The 18,415-nt window shown below is 43.4% G+C and overlaps 1 protein-coding gene and 1 long non-coding RNA gene across 2 annotated transcripts; both read right to left on the bottom strand.

Annotated features, from left to right (window-relative positions):
- Positions 1–5,675, bottom strand: LOC128906383 (uncharacterized). The gene is made up of 4 exons (XR_008465147.1): positions 5,611–5,675; positions 4,298–4,399; positions 1,606–1,684; positions 1–294 (listed from the first exon to the last, which is right to left on the bottom strand). It is a non-coding gene; the product is annotated as an uncharacterized LOC128906383 (long non-coding RNA).
- A 7,016-nt stretch (positions 5,676–12,691) lies between these two features.
- Positions 12,692–13,741, bottom strand: MOS (MOS proto-oncogene, serine/threonine kinase). Its single transcript, XM_054193554.1, has one exon. It carries the CDS (start codon positions 13,739–13,741, stop codon positions 12,692–12,694), a length of 1,050 nt encoding a protein of 349 aa, XP_054049529.1.
- Between the last annotated feature and the right edge of the window lie 4,674 nt (positions 13,742–18,415).

Here is an 18,415-nt window from a genome sequence, read left to right as displayed (position 1 = left end):
ATCTGCTCAAATAATATCCATGGGACTCTTTGAACATAGCGAGCTCTTCTAACAACTGAATTGGAAATAGCTTGCAGGACGCAGGCTGGTTTGCTACATTCACTCACTGGCTTCTCTATGGACGCTTTGTACTCGGAGTGTTTAGGAACTAGCGGTACATGCTTGTACGTACGAACTCTTGCAACACTGTGCTAATAAAGATTTCGGAGTTGTCTTCTCTCCTTATGTCTGCCTCCGGCACAGACTTTGTGGGAAGCTACCAGCAGCAGGGCGTCTGCATGGTTGGGTGTCTGTCTTGAGGAAGAAAACATTGATTAATTTTTCAGCAATTATGTTTACCAATATATGTAGTTCACGTATATTTTTGCTTACTGTTTTAGAGCCCAGTTATGAAGTCACTGATGACATTTTTTTCTTCCAAAGAGCAGTTTAATCTAAACTAATTCTTTGGCGAGACAGAGGAGGGGATTGTTTCACGGTGCTTGTGCTGCCTCTCTATCATGGAGCAGGGATAATTCAAGGAATGATCCTGACCTCACACTGCCTTACAACTAGAGGAAAAACTTCTCTTCATATAGAATGCATCACTGCATCATGTGGTTTTTTTAACTTGAGAAGTTTTTCCTCATCCCTTTAAGATTAGTTTCTTCTTTGTTATATCCTTCATCCAACTGGTTTTCAGATGATGATCAAGCACAAAATTTAGCAAATACTTGCTGCAGATGGTGATGAGATTTAAAGCAAGGGGGAATCACCATCTTGATGGTACAGGACTATTAGACCAGGATATTAGTTGCATCTCACAGTTTTATCTAGATTACATCCAGGTGTCAGATTGACTTCTGTGGGACTTGCGAAGAGATGCCCTTCCCAACCCTGGCACCTGTAAAGAAAGACTGAAGCCAATTCAGTAATGCTTCTCCTGTTGTGACCTGACCCTCTGTGAACTAGCCAAGTTAAATTACTCAAAACCTGACAGAAACAGGAACAATAACATAAAACTTAGGACCTGGAACTAAAGGAGATACCGTGGTGTTAAAGATGTGTTTAGAAAAAGGAATTATTAGCCACCGAGGAAATCATTACACTGTGATTGTTCGGAACAGCTGGTCAGATCCACAATGTAACATGAAAGTGATCCAAGAAGCATCAAATATTAAGAAGTTTTGGTTTCAAAGGGCTTGCTAACTTCTCAAAAAAGCTAATGTGGCAAAGTGGCAGCTGCAGCTTACTACGTAGAAATTATGAGGTTGCGGTAGGGGGGCAGGAACAACAACCGTAGAGGCTGTAATGTCATTTCATAGAAGACCCAGCAGTTCTGTTTCAGAGAACAGCTTACAGGAGAGTACAGCAACTCTATTAAATTTGTCTTTCACCTAAATATACAGCAGAAGTCCCTACTTCACTTGTAACGAAAATAGGGCTTGTAAATGAGCTTTCACACCAGTCTGTAAAACATCATTGTTACAAATATGGAATATGGTTTGGTTAGTCTCCCAGGAAATAATATAAACTAGAAAAGTCTTTCTCCCCTGCAATAATGACTTAAATGTTGTAAGAGCAACTATATGCAGATGCACGCGATCGCACTTCCAACATTCCTACCTCCGTGCACAGGGAAAACTCTAGCAACAGGTTTTCCAGACGCAGATCAAGGGGAGCAGTATTGTCTGCTGGTCTAAAACTGAGGAAAAGATAGAATTAGCTCTTAAGAGCGTTGTGGTCAAGCATTCAATTTTTAGGCACATAAAATTAATTATTGTGGTATACACAGAAGGCGGTTTTGAGTATGGTAGCCACATCCCCTGAAAAAAATGACAAGAAATATTAATACTTTGAATTTTTTCAGCATTATGATCTCATGTTTTTATTTTAAGTACACAATATGTATATTACAAAATAATTTTTCAATAATTATGACTGCTAGAAGATGTTTCTGAGAGCACCCAGCAGGTACTTTGTTCTATCAAAGGCCCCCTTCCCGCACCCTTGCAGCAGGTATATTTCCTTTTTGTCCTCCCTTACATGTTCAGAGGAAGAAATGCTTCTCATACGCTCCTCTGAAATGTTCCTGGTGGGAGGTGGAGCCAACCACTTTGTTCTGGCAGGCACAAATGCTTATGCTAATACCTAGAGATTGATTCTCCTCCCTCCTGAAAAAAAACCCCAACACATCTTTGATATAGAAAACTGAGCTTTTTGCTCTTAAAATCTTCTCTATGTGAAAGAAATCGCTATTCCAACAATGAATCCCCCATTACTTGTGTACTAGCATACATTGCTAAATGATTTCTAACTAATCTAACTAATCATCATCATAATTAGCACACAGTGCAATCATCAAGAAAAGAAAGAAAAAAACTCGCAGGCAGTTTGGGGGCTGGTGATGGTTTACAGAGCATTTAAAATGAGCCAGTTTTTCATTTTGATGGGCCAGGACAGTTGGGTTTGGGGGGGGGCTGGGAGCGAGGGGGAAGGCTACGCTTCTTTTTACTAAACAAGAGACTGCTACGACCTGGTGGTAATGGGTGATGGCTCTGAACTGGATCAGTGGCTTTGTCTCATTTTAAGCACTAGTTCAAGACCCTTAGTTTAAGTCACTCGGGGTCCTGACAGTGGACCAGTGGGCAAGTAGCTCTAGCGGGAGTTCACATGCCACCATAAACTTATTTTTCAACGAGAGCTTCACTGATTTAAAGGCTTGTAGAAAATAGGTTCATTTTGGGGGGCGTCGCCCCTCTGCCTGTTTCTGGCTTGTCTCCCTGCCTCCCGCAGCCACCTCCCTTGTCTCCCTGTGCGAATGGCTCTTCCGTACCACCCTTGCTATGACTGGTCGGGTAGTGCTAATTTTTGTGGTTAGGGAGCTTTTTCAAATGCTATTTGCAATTCAATACACAACTTTTTAAATGAACTATGCAAGCGTAAAAACATTTTAAAAAATTTAAAGAAATTTATTTCCTCTGAAAGTCAGCTGTTGACAGGAATGATTAATTAAATTTTAAGAATATCCTTTTTCTCCCCTTTAAATTAGAAAACATATAATAGCAATAATTTCACTCCCAAAAGCTATATAAGGATTGACAACTTTAGGAGAGGTCTGGAGAAGTTCTGTCACTTCACTTTGTCACTACAAAGAGAAATCTGGTTGACATTCGTCTACTGTCATGCCAGTCCAACAATATGTTCCTTCAAAAGCTTTGTGTGTGGCTTTTGCATTATCTGCAAACCATTTTAATGGAACTGTTAGATAAGAGAGTAACAAGGATGTGGACGAAGTATATGATACCTCTCTAAACTTACTGTATTACATAATCTATGCTAGTAACTACTATTAAAGAAAAAAATCCAGCCTCTCCAGCCTATCAGTTCCCGTATTTACACTCAGCTTTTTTACTAGCTCTGTTCAGGTGCAACTTTCTATACTTGTCTCTGGGGCCAGCTTCACTTGGGCCATATCTGAGTCAAAACCCTTTCACCATTTTTTAAGCAAGTGGTGGAGAAAAAGACATGGCTTGAAAATAAAACTGGTTTTCCTTCCGCCCTTTCTGGGGGGAGTAACTTAAAAAGAGTTGGACATTTACCTTTCCAATTTGCAGCCTACTTTACTCTTTGTAGCCTGGCACATGTGCAGTAGAATATTTATTAAGTTATGAATTACCCTATTATCCCAGGTGCCCTGCAAAGGCAAATGCGATCACCTCCCTGCTCTGCCGAACACTCAGGCTATTGAACTTCAGGCTGGGTAAAGAGAGAAACTCAGCCTCGTGCTCCGAGAAGTCCAGGGGCAGATGGTGCCTCTACTATCAGATCGTCCCATGGCATCCTTAGCTGATGGCAGACTGGGATAGATGCCAGTAGACTTTTTTTGTTGTTCCATTTTCCTTCTTTAACTGGTTTTTAAGGCTTTTCGTTTGACAGGCAGACAAATATTTGGCAGCTGGGTTAACTGAAGCATAGAAAGAGGCTCTTTGAGCACTGCATTAAGGTATTTGCAGCAGATAAAAGGCTAAAATAAAGTATAAGCAACATGTTCAAAGTACAGTTAATTTTAAAAATAACTGTTCATTTTCTACCCCTATTTTCATCTTTGTTCTAGTGGATGAATTTATAAACACAGATGCTAATGCTGCAAAATTTGATATACAAGTCAAATACTAAGCATCCACTTAAGTCGCATTGAATTTACAAATATTTGTAGTATATTCTATAAAACATTGTTTTGTTTTGTTTTGTTTTCTTTGCTGCAGACATATCTTACCACAGAATACAGACACAACTCACACATCTTCACACTTACATCTTCATGCTTCCCATTCCACCTGCTGTATTAAGGATGTGCCCACCTCCAAGTGATACAGTATTTTTATCATTTGAAGATAGTGTTGCTATCTCTTTCTTTCTGGGTTGAGATAAAGCATGACACCATAAAAAAAAAAAAAAAGGAAAAAAAAAAAAGAATATGAAGTAAATGAGCACTGAGGAAGCCTCCAAGGAAAGTGAAGCAAACATCAGAACAAGCCAGGAGCAGGGTTACAGAGGCTCCTCGTTGATGGGAAGCCAGAGGCTACATCAAAGAGAAACAGATAACTGTTCCCCGGTTAATTATCAAATATGCTTAACTGTAATACTCCCACCCACCCCACACCCAAATAAAGAGAATAGCACCAGAATTGTAGCTTACGCTTACTTTTTTTAAAAAAAAACTGTTGATGAAATATCTGTCGACATTTCTATTTGGCAACCAAAGACCCTAAACCTTCAGTAATAGCTATAGTAAGTGAAGAGTAATGCAGAACGATGAAATTACACTTCCATGCTTTTCCTCTTCCTCCTTTCTCATTCTTCCTCGAAACTGTTTATTACAATTGCATACTTCCCATGCTTCTAGCTGTCTTTTCTTGTCTTATAATCACTTGACTGCTAAAGTAATTGTTGCATTTCACAGAATTCAAGAGAGCACGTGGAAATTGCTTTTCATTGTGAAGAAAAGCATGAAAAAGCTTAATTTTGACCTAAACCATTTCAGCACTAACTGGTATTGGCTCTTACCTGGGGATTCAGTTTGAATTAGATAAAATGACATAAAATCTCTTTCTTAACTGCATCCTGTCAAGTTTTGCACATGTGCCGATTTGAGGGAAAAGAGGAGACACGTGGGGGAGGTTGGGGGTGGTGGATGACATGGGTTATAAAAAAAAAAAGAAAAAAGGACAGAATTAGGATTTTTAGTTTATGCTTTCCCTTAGTAGATGGTGATATCTGTATAACCAAGAAAGCACAAAATGTAACACTCTCATATGGTTAAGATGTCCAGAGCTACTGCCGTTGGTGATTAGACATGAGAGTGGAAGCACTCTACAGTATCTTCTTCATATGTACTTTCTGAAATTAGTAAATGCAGCCAGATTTGGTAGTTCGGTACTGGGAGATTGATGAGAACTAGCTGAAGTTTCCGTGCAGGCTGTGGTTACCCCAGACTGCTATGAGGCAGGAGCTAATGCACCTGGTTTTGAATAGTTAGCTCTCAGTGCTGCAGGGCTGGAAGTCTGAAAGGCAGCGTGTGCTACTTATGAACAGAGAACATAAAACAAAACCAAAATAACAGCTCACCTTGGGAAAATGGCCACTGTGTCAGGGCATCCCAGCGTCCCAGAAATGGCACTTAAGTTGCTGCTATAAAAAAAACCCCAAACCTAAATATAAGAATAGTTTAGTTGCCAAGGAAAATAATTATATCAAGCTGTGGAACTTGGTCGATGGTAAGACGTGAGAGATCTGACATCTGCCAGTTAGGACAAATGAGGATTTGTCCCTTCCTAAAAGCACTGCCAAGATGCAAGGTCACTCTTATTTGAGGATGTCCAGCCTGTTCTTAGCATCAAATATCTCATGCCCTGAAGAAAGCATACCTGGCTGGTAGAGGGCCGGAGGGCACAGCCAAAAGACACATGACAATACCACTGTGCCCAGACTTACACTGATGCTGCATCATCTTAATCTGTGCAATATTGCATCCCATACTTCCGAATTTACTAGACCCTACTGAGCCAACCAGGACATGAATGCTAGTTCAGCCTTCCAAACTCATTATACTTTTGTACATACCTCTCTATATGTATACACAAAGGATCCTCACCACTGGCTTCACAAGTGTTTCATGGTCAGAAAGCACAGCAAGATGTTGATAAACTGCAGTTACCTGGTTGCAGCACTTTCTCCAGGCCATCAATAAATCTTCTGTTTAGGCTGATCAAGCTGCTGGTGATCAGTTTCAGGAAAGAGGAGAATAAATTAAGTAGGTACAAATAGCCCTTAAGGTTTATCTTGACTTATAACCATGTCTTGCTAACCATCTGGAACTGGGCTGCATACATGTGTATGGGGAAGGAGAGATAAAGAAAAAAACCAGCTTCTAGAAAGACTTGGGGGAAAATTCGGATGAACAGAAGCCCATAACAGTTGTAACACAATTGTCTGCAACTGCTCTGCTAGCATCATGTGGCTTCTGCTAAAATTTTATATGAAGGTGTGCAAGTGTGACAAAGTTAAAGAGCAATCTGCAGTTACACTCATTAGCTTTTATGCCAGCTCTAGAAGCAAGAAGGCATCTTTTAAAAACCTGAAGCCATGTCCAGATGAAGAAAATGGAAAGGCTGAAACTGTGGTGAACTAAATATAAAAATAGATGGAAAAAAAACTTCAAGGAACTAACATAACCCCATAATTTTTAATTTTCAGAATATCAAGAACAAGAAATTTGTCAAGCCTTTCTGATAGATCTACTGAAGTTAGGTTTTTAAAAGAAAAAACAAACCAAACCAAAAAACCCCTCATCATTGAAACCTGATCCCCACCAAGACAACAAAGCTATTGCAAAGAATCAAGGTGTGTTCCTTGCATGTGTGTTGTCCCTGGAGGAAACACAAAATAGGCTCATAGTAGAAACATTTTTGTAGGAGAACTCAGGAGCTGTCTGAAATTCAAGCATCTATAAATGTTATTATAATTGCAGAACTTTTGTGGTTGGAAGGGACCTCTGGAGATTTTCTAGTCCAACCCCCTGTTCAGAGCAGGGTCAACTAGAACAGCTTGCTCAGTACCGCGTCCAGTTGGGTTCTGAACATTTCCAAGGATGAAGACTCCCCAGCCTCTCTGGGCAACCTGTTTCAGTGTTTGACCACCCCCACAGTAAAAATTTTTCCTCCTGCATTTAAATGGAGTTTCCTGTGCTTCAGTTTCTGTCCATTGCATCTTGTCCCGTCACTGGATACCACTGAGACTGGCTCCATCTTTGCTGCCTCCCATCAGTATTTATACAAATTGGTAAGATTCCCCTGAGCCTTCTCTTCCCACGCTGAACGGTCCCATCCCTCAGCCTCTCCTCACATGCAAAGATTCCAATCCCCTAATCGGTTTAATGGCCCTTTGCTGCACTCCTGGTCCAGTACATCCATGACTTTCTTTTTCTGGCAGAGTTGGTCACAGAGCTGCAGATGTGTCTTGCCAGGGCTGAGTGAGCAGAGGTGCATAATCTCTTCTGGCAATGCTCTGGGAGAGCTGGCAGCACCCTTGGTAGAGCACCCCCAGACGCTGTTGGTCGCCTTTGCCACAAGGGTGCATCACTGGCTCGTGTTCAGCTTGGTTCTCCAGGAGCTCCAGGTCCATTCCGGCAAAGCTGCTTTCCAGCCAGCCAGTCGGCCCCCAGCCTGTACTCCTGCATGGGGTTATCCTCCACCAGGTGCCCGACTTTGCAGTTTGCTGCATTTATTCCCATCCAGCTTGGTAAGATCCCTCTGAATACCAGCACAACCATCTGAGGTGTTGACCACTCCATCCAATTCTGTATCATAGAATTGAATCATAGAATTGCCTAGGTTGGAAGGGACATTTCAGATCATCGAGTCCAATCATCAACCTAACTCTGACAAAACCTATCACTAAACCATACCTCTAAGCACTATGTCTGCCCGTCTTTTAAATACCTCCAGGGATGGGGACTCAACCACTTCCCTGGGCAGCCTCTTCCAATGCTTAATAATCCTTTCGGTGTAGAATTTTTTCCTAATATCCAATTTAAACCTCCCCTGGTGCAACTTGATGCCATTTGCTCTTGTCCTATCGCCTGTTACTCGGGAGAAGAGACCAACCCCCACCTCGCTACAACCTCCTTTCAGGTAGTTGTAGAGAGCGATAAGGCCTCCCTGAGCAATGCTGAGTGTGTGGGTAACAGATATTCTGTTTGCTCTCATTCATCACTAGTGAGAACACAAAGGCATAGATGTGAATTTATTTGATATGTTCAGGGCATCTCAAATCTTAATGTAGGATCAGCCATGTGCTACTGGAGAGTATGTCTCATGGACTAATTCTTCTGTTTCTGACCAGATCTCCACATTGGACTCACCTAGAACTTATGTGACTTGATCCAGCTGGTCTTCAGAGAACCTGCATAATTTTTAATTAATATGGATTTTTCTTTTCCCATCAGATAGAATAAGGCTGTGAGCTTGAGTCTTCTACTTTTCAGATTAAAGCTTCATAAAAGGCCTTACCAACACTATGTGGGAGAGAAAGATGGAAGTCTGTGTTCTTGGAAAGCATCTCACTGCTCCGGAGACACCTGAATACATCTCTTTGGCCATGAAACACTGGGTTCAATTCTGCCTCTCTGTTCCTCTGCATGTCAGGTGCACTTTTATTACTCCTTGCTTTGAACGCTTGTACAGGGAAACCTTTCTCCAAGCTTTCCCTGATGAAACCTCAGCAAATCTTGTGACCGGTGGCAGAATTCAGTACCAGAGAAAACAGACATACATATACCATAGGAGATGCACAGCAGTGCAGTCTTAAGACTATAGAAACTTTGTGTGCTGGAAAAGCTAAACAGAACAGTGAGCGAACTTGTTTGTTTCCCTCTCGGGAGGCTGAAAGCAAACTTCACAAGTGTTTTCCCCTACATAGGGTGTCTCAGCAATACACGTGTTGTTATGATCATCTTGCAAACTTGCTGAGGGTGCACTCTGTCCCATCATCCAGGCCATGAATGGAGATATTAACCTGTACTGGGCCCAGTATCGATCTCTGGGATATGTGGCTAGTGACTGGTCTCCTGCTGGACTTCATGCCACTGATCACAACCCTTTGAGCCCACCAGCTCAGATAGTTTTCAGTTTTCACTACCTAGCCTGTACTTCATCAGTTTCTCTATAAGGATGTAATGGGAAACAATGCCAAAACCCAGACTAAGGTCAAGATAAGCAACAGCCACTGCTCTCCCCTCATCCAGCAGCCAGTAATCTCATTGCAGAAGGCTACCAGGTTGGTCTTCATAAATCCATGACAACTACTCCCAATCACTTGCTGTCCTTCATACTTTTGGCAATGGTTTCCAGAATTTTTTGTTCCACCGCTTTCTCCAGGGATTTAGGTGAGGTTGACTGGCTTGTAGTTTTCCAGATCCTCTGTTTTGGTCATCTTGCAGGTAGGAGTGAGATTTGCTTTCTTCCAGTCCTCAGGAATCTCTCCTGACCACCACGACCTTCCAAAGATAATCATGAGTGCCCTCACAGTGATATCAGTGAGTTCCATCAGCATTTGTGAGTGCATCCTTCTTTGCCAACAGTAAGTCTTCTTTGCTCCCAATTTCCCATTGGTCTCTCAGCTCTTGCATGTTTGGGTTTTTTTTTATGTTTGAGTTTAATCAGGAACTCCTTGTTTATCCCCAGAGGCATCCTGCCACCTTTGCTTGATTTCCTGCTCATTGGGATGGACCAGTCTTGAGCTTGGAGAAGACAATCCTTGAAAATCAACTAGGTGCCCTCTCTTCTCTCCAGGACCATATCCCATGGAAGTCTTTAAGAAATAACTTTTCTAATTACATGATTGACATCTGTACAAGATACATTAGCAGATACTATATTAAAGGAATTAACAGACACATAGATATTATTTGTTTAGGAGGAACCAATATTGCTTTGGTTGGAAGGAGTTGTGCTTCACAACTGTGTTGAATTATATTAGAATTCTTGAGGAGCACCAACAGCGTGCAGAGCAGGAGATGGTTAATATGTTCCCTTTGGGTTCCCAAAGGTATTTGAAAAACCCTTCACCGCAAACATTTTAAAGGTACTAAGTAGACACGTTTAGGAGAGAAAATCCTGGGCTGGATAAGTCAAAAGATAGGAGCGGAGGGTAAAGTGTCAGTTTTCTCAACTAGAGAAAGCGTCCACGGGTGTTTCACAGGGTCCTGTACTGCTCAGCAAACCCATAAATGAAGTGCGAGAAAGTGACCCGTAAGATAAACAAATTTGCTGATGCTGGAGTTAGTTAGGGCGGTGAGTGCGAGGGCCAGCTACAAACTGGCAGAAGGAGATCCAAGGTAGGTTGATGTAAAGTGAGGCACACAGGCAAAATAATCCTCATCACATAGAACCATGGATTCTGAGCTACCATGCCTGAGATGTTTCTTGATTAGTATTAGCTCAAAGCTCATTAGCAATCAAAAAGAAGCAAATCAAATCTTAGAAGCTACTAAAAAATAAAACACATCATGATGACAGCAGATAATGATGTGCCTACATCTTGAGGGCTGTGCAAAGTTCTTACTAGCTCTCAAAAGAGAGAATCCAGTAAAATCGACGGAGACATCTGCAGAGCTGATTATGCTTCAAGAATAGGGCTTGGCCATTCAGTATTCTTCTGTGAAGTATGACAGAGAATTTGAAGGGTGCTTGATTTTTCACAGAGACTCGAGTAGCACTTACTGGTTCCAAAGTACCATTAAATTTCTAACAGTTTAAGCAACAAGCTACCTAGGTTGGCAAAATAAATACAACACATAGGCACCTAGGAACTACTAAAAAAACTTTAATTGCAATTTTTTATTATATTCTTTTGAAGAGTGGGGAAACATGTTAAGGTAAGGCATGCCAGTGGCTTTATCCAAAATTTTATCTTACATGCCCTCAGCTAATAATTTTAAGAGGTAAGTGTCTTATTATGATAACTTTTATAAGCTATTTATAGTTTATTAAAAAAAGTTACATAACACAAAAACCCCATAAGTTCTGGCTCTACAGCATAATTATTTTGACAGAGAAAACACAGGAAACTTATTCCAGAATTTACCTTAGGGTTTTTGATTCCACCCGGCATTTTACAGTTCTACTTAAGGGGGACAGAAGAGCAGGAAATAGTTAAGCTTAGATATGCTTTATAAACCATTAATTTTAATGACCAACCCAAATACCATAAAGACCTACAGAATCCTCTCAAATTCACATAGTTGCTCATTTCCAGGATTTCACGGGGCTAAGAACAGATGTGTGTCAGAAATCAGGAAACTGGCTGAATTCCTTTGGGATTTTTTTCCAGAATGGAAGCAAGGGGGAGGAAAGGGAAAGAAGAAAAACAATTTGACTGAAACATCACTCTTTGTCCTGTCTTAAAAAGAAGCAAGTCTTTGAGCAGGACGGCAGTATTAGCTACAGCAGTTGGATCTTCGTAGCTCCAGATAAGGGCTGAGATTTCGGATCGATAATTATCAGTTCTGATAAATCAGGGATCAGAGCTCTTTTTCTTCAGCATTGCCTACAGAACTTCCTTTCCCAGACATGTTACAACCAGATTAGGAAAGATAGTAGATCAGACATAAGCAGCACAGAGGATAGTTCAATAGTGTATGCTTTGAGCACCTGTGGAGTATCATTATTACTGCTTTAAGCAATCTTCCTTTTCAGTACGTCCAGTATCTTGTCTAATACCGACCCATGCATCATGAAGGGCAAGTAATCCTCCCCTTCCCCTGATATATGAGGGTTTTGTACCTATACATCTCCCTTCATGTTTTTCAAATTTTTTTTTTTTTTTTTTTTTAAACTCCCTCTGTACCTCCAAAACCTGGGAAGTTTCTATTCCACACAAGATGCTCTTACAGTACTTCAGATACCAAAATTTACAATACACCAACTAGCAACTTGCATCTAACACACCTGGTAGCATGGAGGCCTTATAAAAGCACAGATTGTTAATGTATCTTCTTACTCTTAACAGCCTTAGACTGTGAGAAAGGTTCCTTACTTCAATGGGGAGATTGGGTAGTTCACACTTCGTGTTTCAGAAAACAGCATAGTTATTGAAATTTAGTGGATTTAAGAACAAGAAAAGAAAGCCACCGACACTCGACTTATTTTTTCTGCATTCGTTGATTTGTGATGCGTACTCATTCCTTGGTAAATGAAGAGGAAAAGCTCCAATGCACAAACCTAGCTAGTGTAAAGAACTACTCCTATCTGACATTTTGGAAATACCGAAAGGTATTATGTACAAAGAACCTTCTAAAAGCAGCCCTTTTTTGTACTTCACTTATTTGAAAACAACTTACTTTCTGCACATCACATTCCCCACTTTCTCCCTGAGCAAGGCAGCACACAACAGATCAACCAGAAAAAGTCCTATTTGCCAACATCTTGATCCTTGCTCCTTACCCCCCCCCACGGTAAAAACCCCACAGTTTTGTTAAATCTCTTTATTTATAATCTTCTTAGAACAAAGCAGTTTCTTTTTTTTTTTTTTTTTAAGTATAAAAACCAGCAATAAAGCCTTTAGATCACGCAGGGGCTAAACACTTGGAGGAAAGGCGGAAGGAGAGAAAAATCGACAATAAAAGAAACATTAAGAGTTCTGAGTTTTCCTAGAGGCTGGCCTTAAGGGCCCTGAGGCTGGGGAGCAGCTGGGCTGCACTCAGGCGCTCCTCGACCTTAGCATTCCAGCAGCAGCTAATGATGCCCTGGAGTCTCTGGCCCACAGGTGACTCGTGGAAAACAGCAGCAGCCAGCGAAGGGCGTAAGTTATAGGCTACCACAGCGTAGAGCACGTACTGCCGCTCACCCTGGTAGGGCTGCTCTCGCATGACAATTTGCCAGAGGGTGATAGCAAATGAGTAGATGTCTGCTTTGGCAGTGACCCTCTCCCCCTTGAGGAGCTCGGGGGCACGGTGCGTGTACGTGCCCCCTTGCTGGCAAACATGGGGGCTCTGGGACAAGCCCTCCTCCAGTTTCTGGGAGCACCCGAAGTCTCCAATCTTGCACACTCCCTGCTCAGTGATGAAGATGTTTGCAGGCTTCAGGTCCAAGTGCACAATGCCCAGCGAGTGAAGAAAGGCTAAGCCGGTCATAATGTCACAAGCATAGCACACAGCCTCTTCCATGCTCAGGGCCTTCCTTCCACATCCTCCTTCGTCGTCCTCACCCTGTCTCCACACGTCACCGGTGCCATAAATTACATGGTGCAGGGTGATGTTGCCCACATACTCCATAATGATGGTGCCCAGGCTGTTCTGGCTGGCCGGGGCACACGTGCTGGCAGCCACCACACGTACCACATTATTGTGCTGCAGCCGGGCTACGTTCAGCTCAGCCCAAAAGCTCTGTCGTGATGCCAGCCGGTTTTTGCTGCTCTTCTTCACCTGCTTCACAGCCACAGTTGCACCGTGGTAGGTGGCTTTGTAGACAGAACCGAAGCCTCCAGAGCCTAAGGGCTGCAGGAGGCAGAGCTGATCCCAGTCGATGGAGCACCAGGCCAGGCGGGGAGGCAAGCGGCGAGTCCTGGCTGCAGGAATTCCCCCCAGGAAGTTTTTGCTGTCTTTGCCAGGGATAACTAAGGGGCTGCTGCAGGGTCGCAAATCCACAGATGGGGAAAACTCCAAAGGAAGAAAACAGTTAAGAGGAATAGGTGATGGCATAATAAGATAGAGAAAACAACAGGCAGTTAGTTACTCAGTTACTAAGACAGAAAACTGGAAAGTTTCCCCTGACAGAAAGGGCTCTACAGCAGCTTCCAAAGCCTTTTATCCTCTCTTGCCATTCTCCCTCCCACCCCCAAATGAACTGCATCTGTCACAACTCGCTGAACCCAATCAGGCTCACCTGGAAACATTCTTCTCCAACCCTGAAGTAAATCTCTAGAAAGTCAAGGCAAATGGATTTAAAGCTAAAAAGATATTAAGTCATATGTATTTCACACGATTTCTAATCTCAAGAGAAAAGACAGGCATTCTGACCATTGAATACCTCTAGCAAAATGCCCTGGGAGTAAATGAAGCAGTGATTGGTGAATGCGTTTCACCATGGCTCCAGGTAGGAGCGATCATCGTCAGATGCACTAAACAGCTCAAAGTCATTGTCAGAGGAAGCAGCTGAAATGGCGAGTGCTAGCATTTGAGGAGGCTGTGGCAGGCATAACCAAATACAAAAGTGTGTTTGTAGAAACTTACCGGTTAAACATGACTGGGACAAGGGGACTGGTTTGGCTGCTCAACTCTGCCCATGCAGGACAGCAGCCTCAATAGCACCATAAAGTCAAATGATTGCTCTGTATCACCCATTGGATACAGTAACTAGAATTATACATAAATATTTGGTCATCATCCCATCACACACCCCCCCACAGTTATTACAGGTGTGTATTTTATGTGGATCTTCCTTAGTAAACTTGTTGCTAAATTTACAGAGCTGTTCTGGCAGAAATCAAACAAGCACAATTTTGCCTTGCTGGTCCCAGTGTCTTTTCAGAGGGGCTTTTGCTCTTTTGACCCTGCTTTCACATATTCACAGTGCTCACGCTAACTGCCTCAGTGTTTGGTACCTGCTGTACTGCCCGTGCATCAGAGCACACTCATGAGAACTATACAGCTAAGTGCTTTTGAATATTCCAGTAAGTATGTTTATGTACGCGCTGACAAATATCTTAGAAAGCTTGCTTGCCATTTCCCATCTCCTTGCCCTGCAGAACTTCCCTCTGGATGTTGGCTTTGCCAATACAGATGCTGCCAAGGGACTTCAAAGATTGGCAGTGCCTGTTTCTCCAGAGTTTACCTCTGGGCAGCACTGGCTCCGCAGGCAGTTCCTGCAGTTTTCCTGGTGTTTTCTGTTCACTTTTTGTTTCTCTGGATGAGGAAGGTGCCGCACAGACATGCTGAGGGATGTTTCAAGGGTGCTCAGAACATGTGCAAGCAGAACTGGAGTGTTCTCCACCTTGAGATGGGTTCAGTTGTTCACCTCAACAGCCAAACATAATGTCCCAAAGACATCTTTTGACCCTACTGGAACTCTGTATCAGCTCAGTCAGAGGGTTTCAAAGGCATCAGTGTAGCAAATCAGCGATGGAGATCTTCCCCGGTACTGAGACTTAGGACTATCAGGAGAAATTTGTCATTGCAATTCACAGGGAAGTAAACCTAAACCAGAGATGAATGAGAATGGGGAATTTGGGTTATCACCTGCCAGTGTGAAACAGATAGTCTGGGGAAGAACTAGATAAATAGGCATTAATACACATTACAGGAGTTGTTAACAAGTGAGAGTGCCAGGAGTTAGACACTCAGTGGCCCTGTGTGGGAGGGTCCCTGCAGATGGGACTGCCTTACAACACAAGGTTCCTCTTTCCTTGCCCTCCCAGGGGGGACTCTTAATGGTACAAGAGACGCCTGGACTCCTCTGGTGCTATCACACCCTACAAGCTTTCTGTTGTAAAGCACAAGCCAGACAGGTAATACCCTGCTGCTGTCCTCTCCTAGGGGCAGCTCTCTGGCCCGAGGCACTGATTCAACATCAGTTATGCAGGGATGCTTTGGGGCTGGGGGGGGAGACAAAAAGAGTTTTAGTGTAGTTTTAAATATGCAGTAAAGTAAGCCATGGAGGCAACAGGTATTTTACACTCCTTTTTTTGAGCAGCACTGTAATATGCTTGTATGCAAAAGTCTTCACTTTTCTGATCATTGCAGAGAATTTTTCCTGGGTAGGTGAGTTGTGATGGAAATGAAAAGCTGCAGTAAGCAGATGAAGCTATACTGGAGAGAGAAAGGATTTTTTTATGCCTATTTTCTGAGCACTATTAGGGCTCCAGTTCTTGCATGGACTTCTGTGCCATATAGCATACAAAAGCAGGGAAGCAATGTCTGCTATGAATTCTCTGAGAACTTCAGCCTTCTCATGGGAGAAGTGCACTTGTTACAACCTGTTCTCACCGGGTGAAGGTGGCAGAGAAGGTTCAAAGGGAAAGCTGGTTGAGGGAGTAGGTAGAAGGATGTGTGGGTGAAGGGCCTGAGAATGGACCTGTTAAGCTGACAATTATAGGAACATATCTGGACAAGTCTGGATATGGTGAAGTCCTGCCTGACCAACCTAGTGGCCTTCTGTGATGGAGTGACTACATCAGTAGATAAGGGAAAAGCTACGGACATTGTCTATCTGGACTTCTGTAAGGCCTTTGACATGATCTCCCACAACATCCTTCTCTCTAAATTGGGGAGATACAGATTTGGTGGGTGGACTGTTTGGTGGATGAGGAATTGGTTGGAGGGTTGCATCCAGAGGGTAATGGTCAACAGCTCAATGTCCAGATGGAGACTGGTGACAAGTGGTCTCCCTCAGTGGTCTGTATTGGTACCAGTACTGCTTAATGTCTTCATCAATGATGTAGACAGCAGGATCAAGTGCCTCAGCAAGATTGCAGATGACCCCAAGCTGAGTGGTGTGGTTGACATTCCTGAGGGATGGGACATCCAGAGGGACCTGGACAGTCTCAAAAAGTGGGCCCGTGTGAACCTCATGAGGTTCAACAAGGCCAAGTGCAAGGTCCTGCATGTGGATTGGGGCAACTCCCAATATCAATACAGGCTGGGGGCTGAAGGGATTGAGAGCAGCCCTGCCCAGAAGGAGTTGGGGGTACTGGTGGGTGAGAAGCTCAACACAAGCCGGCAATGTGTACTCAGCCCAGAGAGCTAACCTTATCCTCGGCTGCATCAAAAGAAGCATGGCCAGCAGGGCGATGGAGGGGATTCTGCCCCTCTACTCCGCTCTGGTGAGACCCCACCTGGAGTACTGTGTCCAGCTCTGGGGCCCCCCAACATAAGAACGACATGGAACTTTTGGAGCAGGTCCAGAGGAGGGCCATGAAGATGACCAGAGGGCTGGGGCACCTCTCCTGTGAGGACAGGCTGAGAGAGCTGGGGTTGTTCAGCCTGGAGAAGAGAAGGCTCTGGGCAGACACTGCGGCCTTTCAGTAGTAAAGGCTGCCTACAGGAAAGATGGGGATAAAGTTTTTAGCAGGGCCTGTTGTGATAGGACAGGGCCTGTGTGTAATGGATTTAAGCTAAAAGAGGGTAGATTTAGACTAGATATAAAGAAGAAATATTTCACAATAAGGGTGGTGAAACACTGGAACAAGTTGCCCAGAGAGGTAGTAGATGCCTCATCCCTGGAAACACTCAAGGTCAGGTTGGAGGCGGCTCTGAGCAACCTGATCTAGTTGAAGACGTCCCTGCTTATTGCAGGGGGGGCTGGACTAGATGACATTTAAAGGTCCCTTCCAACCCAAACTATTCTATGATTCTATGGAGATAGTTTGTATCTCTGTTTGTAAATCAGAGATCTATGTTTGTAAAACAGAGAGTTAGGACTGTTCCCAAATGTATTTGGTTGAAATCTCATCCCGAAGGATATACCAGACCTCCCCTACTAATTTTTTGAAACTCCTTGCTCCGCCTCCCCCCTCCTGTCCCGTTTCAGTTGTCCCTGTTTTAGTAATTTTCCTGTTACCCTTTTCTGCTAAAAAACTTTCTATTTTGCCCCTGTCATGGCAGGGATGTTGTATTGTTCTTGGGGAATACACTGAGTTTTTGAACAGGAAGATGGGCGTATTTTGGGATCTAAACAGACTTAATGTAACTTACTGTCCTGTCTCAAGCTGAGTGCTGAGGACCAGAGCAGATGTAAAAGCAAGCAGTCGTTTGATCTTAATAAATGTTATTTTCCTGTAATCCATTGATGACTCGGCCCAGAGACACAACTGCTCTGGGATGTCCTTGCGACACTTCACAGCCCCGCTTAGCTCCAGCAGTGCTGGAGGAGGAAGCCACGGGGTGTCCCCCATTTCAGAGGGGAACAGGTCTGCTGGGGACAAGCTGCCCCTTCCCCAGGGGAACCCACAGCACCGCACCAGCACCCACGGCAGCCTCCAACCACACTGTTGCCATTTCCCTGCTATTTCCTCAAGCGAAATGGAAGCTGCATGAACCAGAAGTCATCAGCAGAGAATGCAACAGGAACTTCTACAAGTGACAAGAGGGAAACACAGAGCCTGCGTCCCCAGGGCTGCAATATGTCACAGCTATGCAATACGTCACAGCTACCGTAACCTGCGGCAGCGATGGTTTTATTCCAAGTTTGTGTGTTGTATTTCCACAAACGAAACATGCCCACGCGTCTGATGCTGCAACAGCTGCCCAGCCTAATCTGTGCTTCCAGCTGAGCAGGAACACAGAACCAGTCTCGCTCAGTTCACCCGTTTATATTTCACTTACATATCAGGAATATAGAAACTCATTGTTTGCTGTTACTGTTAGTTACTACTGCTG

Source organism: Rissa tridactyla, chromosome 2 (genome assembly GCF_028500815.1).
Source record: "Rissa tridactyla isolate bRisTri1 chromosome 2, bRisTri1.patW.cur.20221130, whole genome shotgun sequence".
NCBI classification, from domain to species: domain Eukaryota; kingdom Metazoa; phylum Chordata; class Aves; order Charadriiformes; family Laridae; genus Rissa; species Rissa tridactyla.
Note: the sequence above shows the minus strand (reverse complement) of the source record. Positions and strands in the feature narration are given on the sequence as shown.

Excerpts from the sequence above, each read along its gene's own strand:
- MOS (XM_054193554.1), bottom strand. The coding sequence starts at position 13,741 with ATGCCATCACCTATTCCTCTTAACTGTTTTCTTCCTTTGGAGTTTTCC.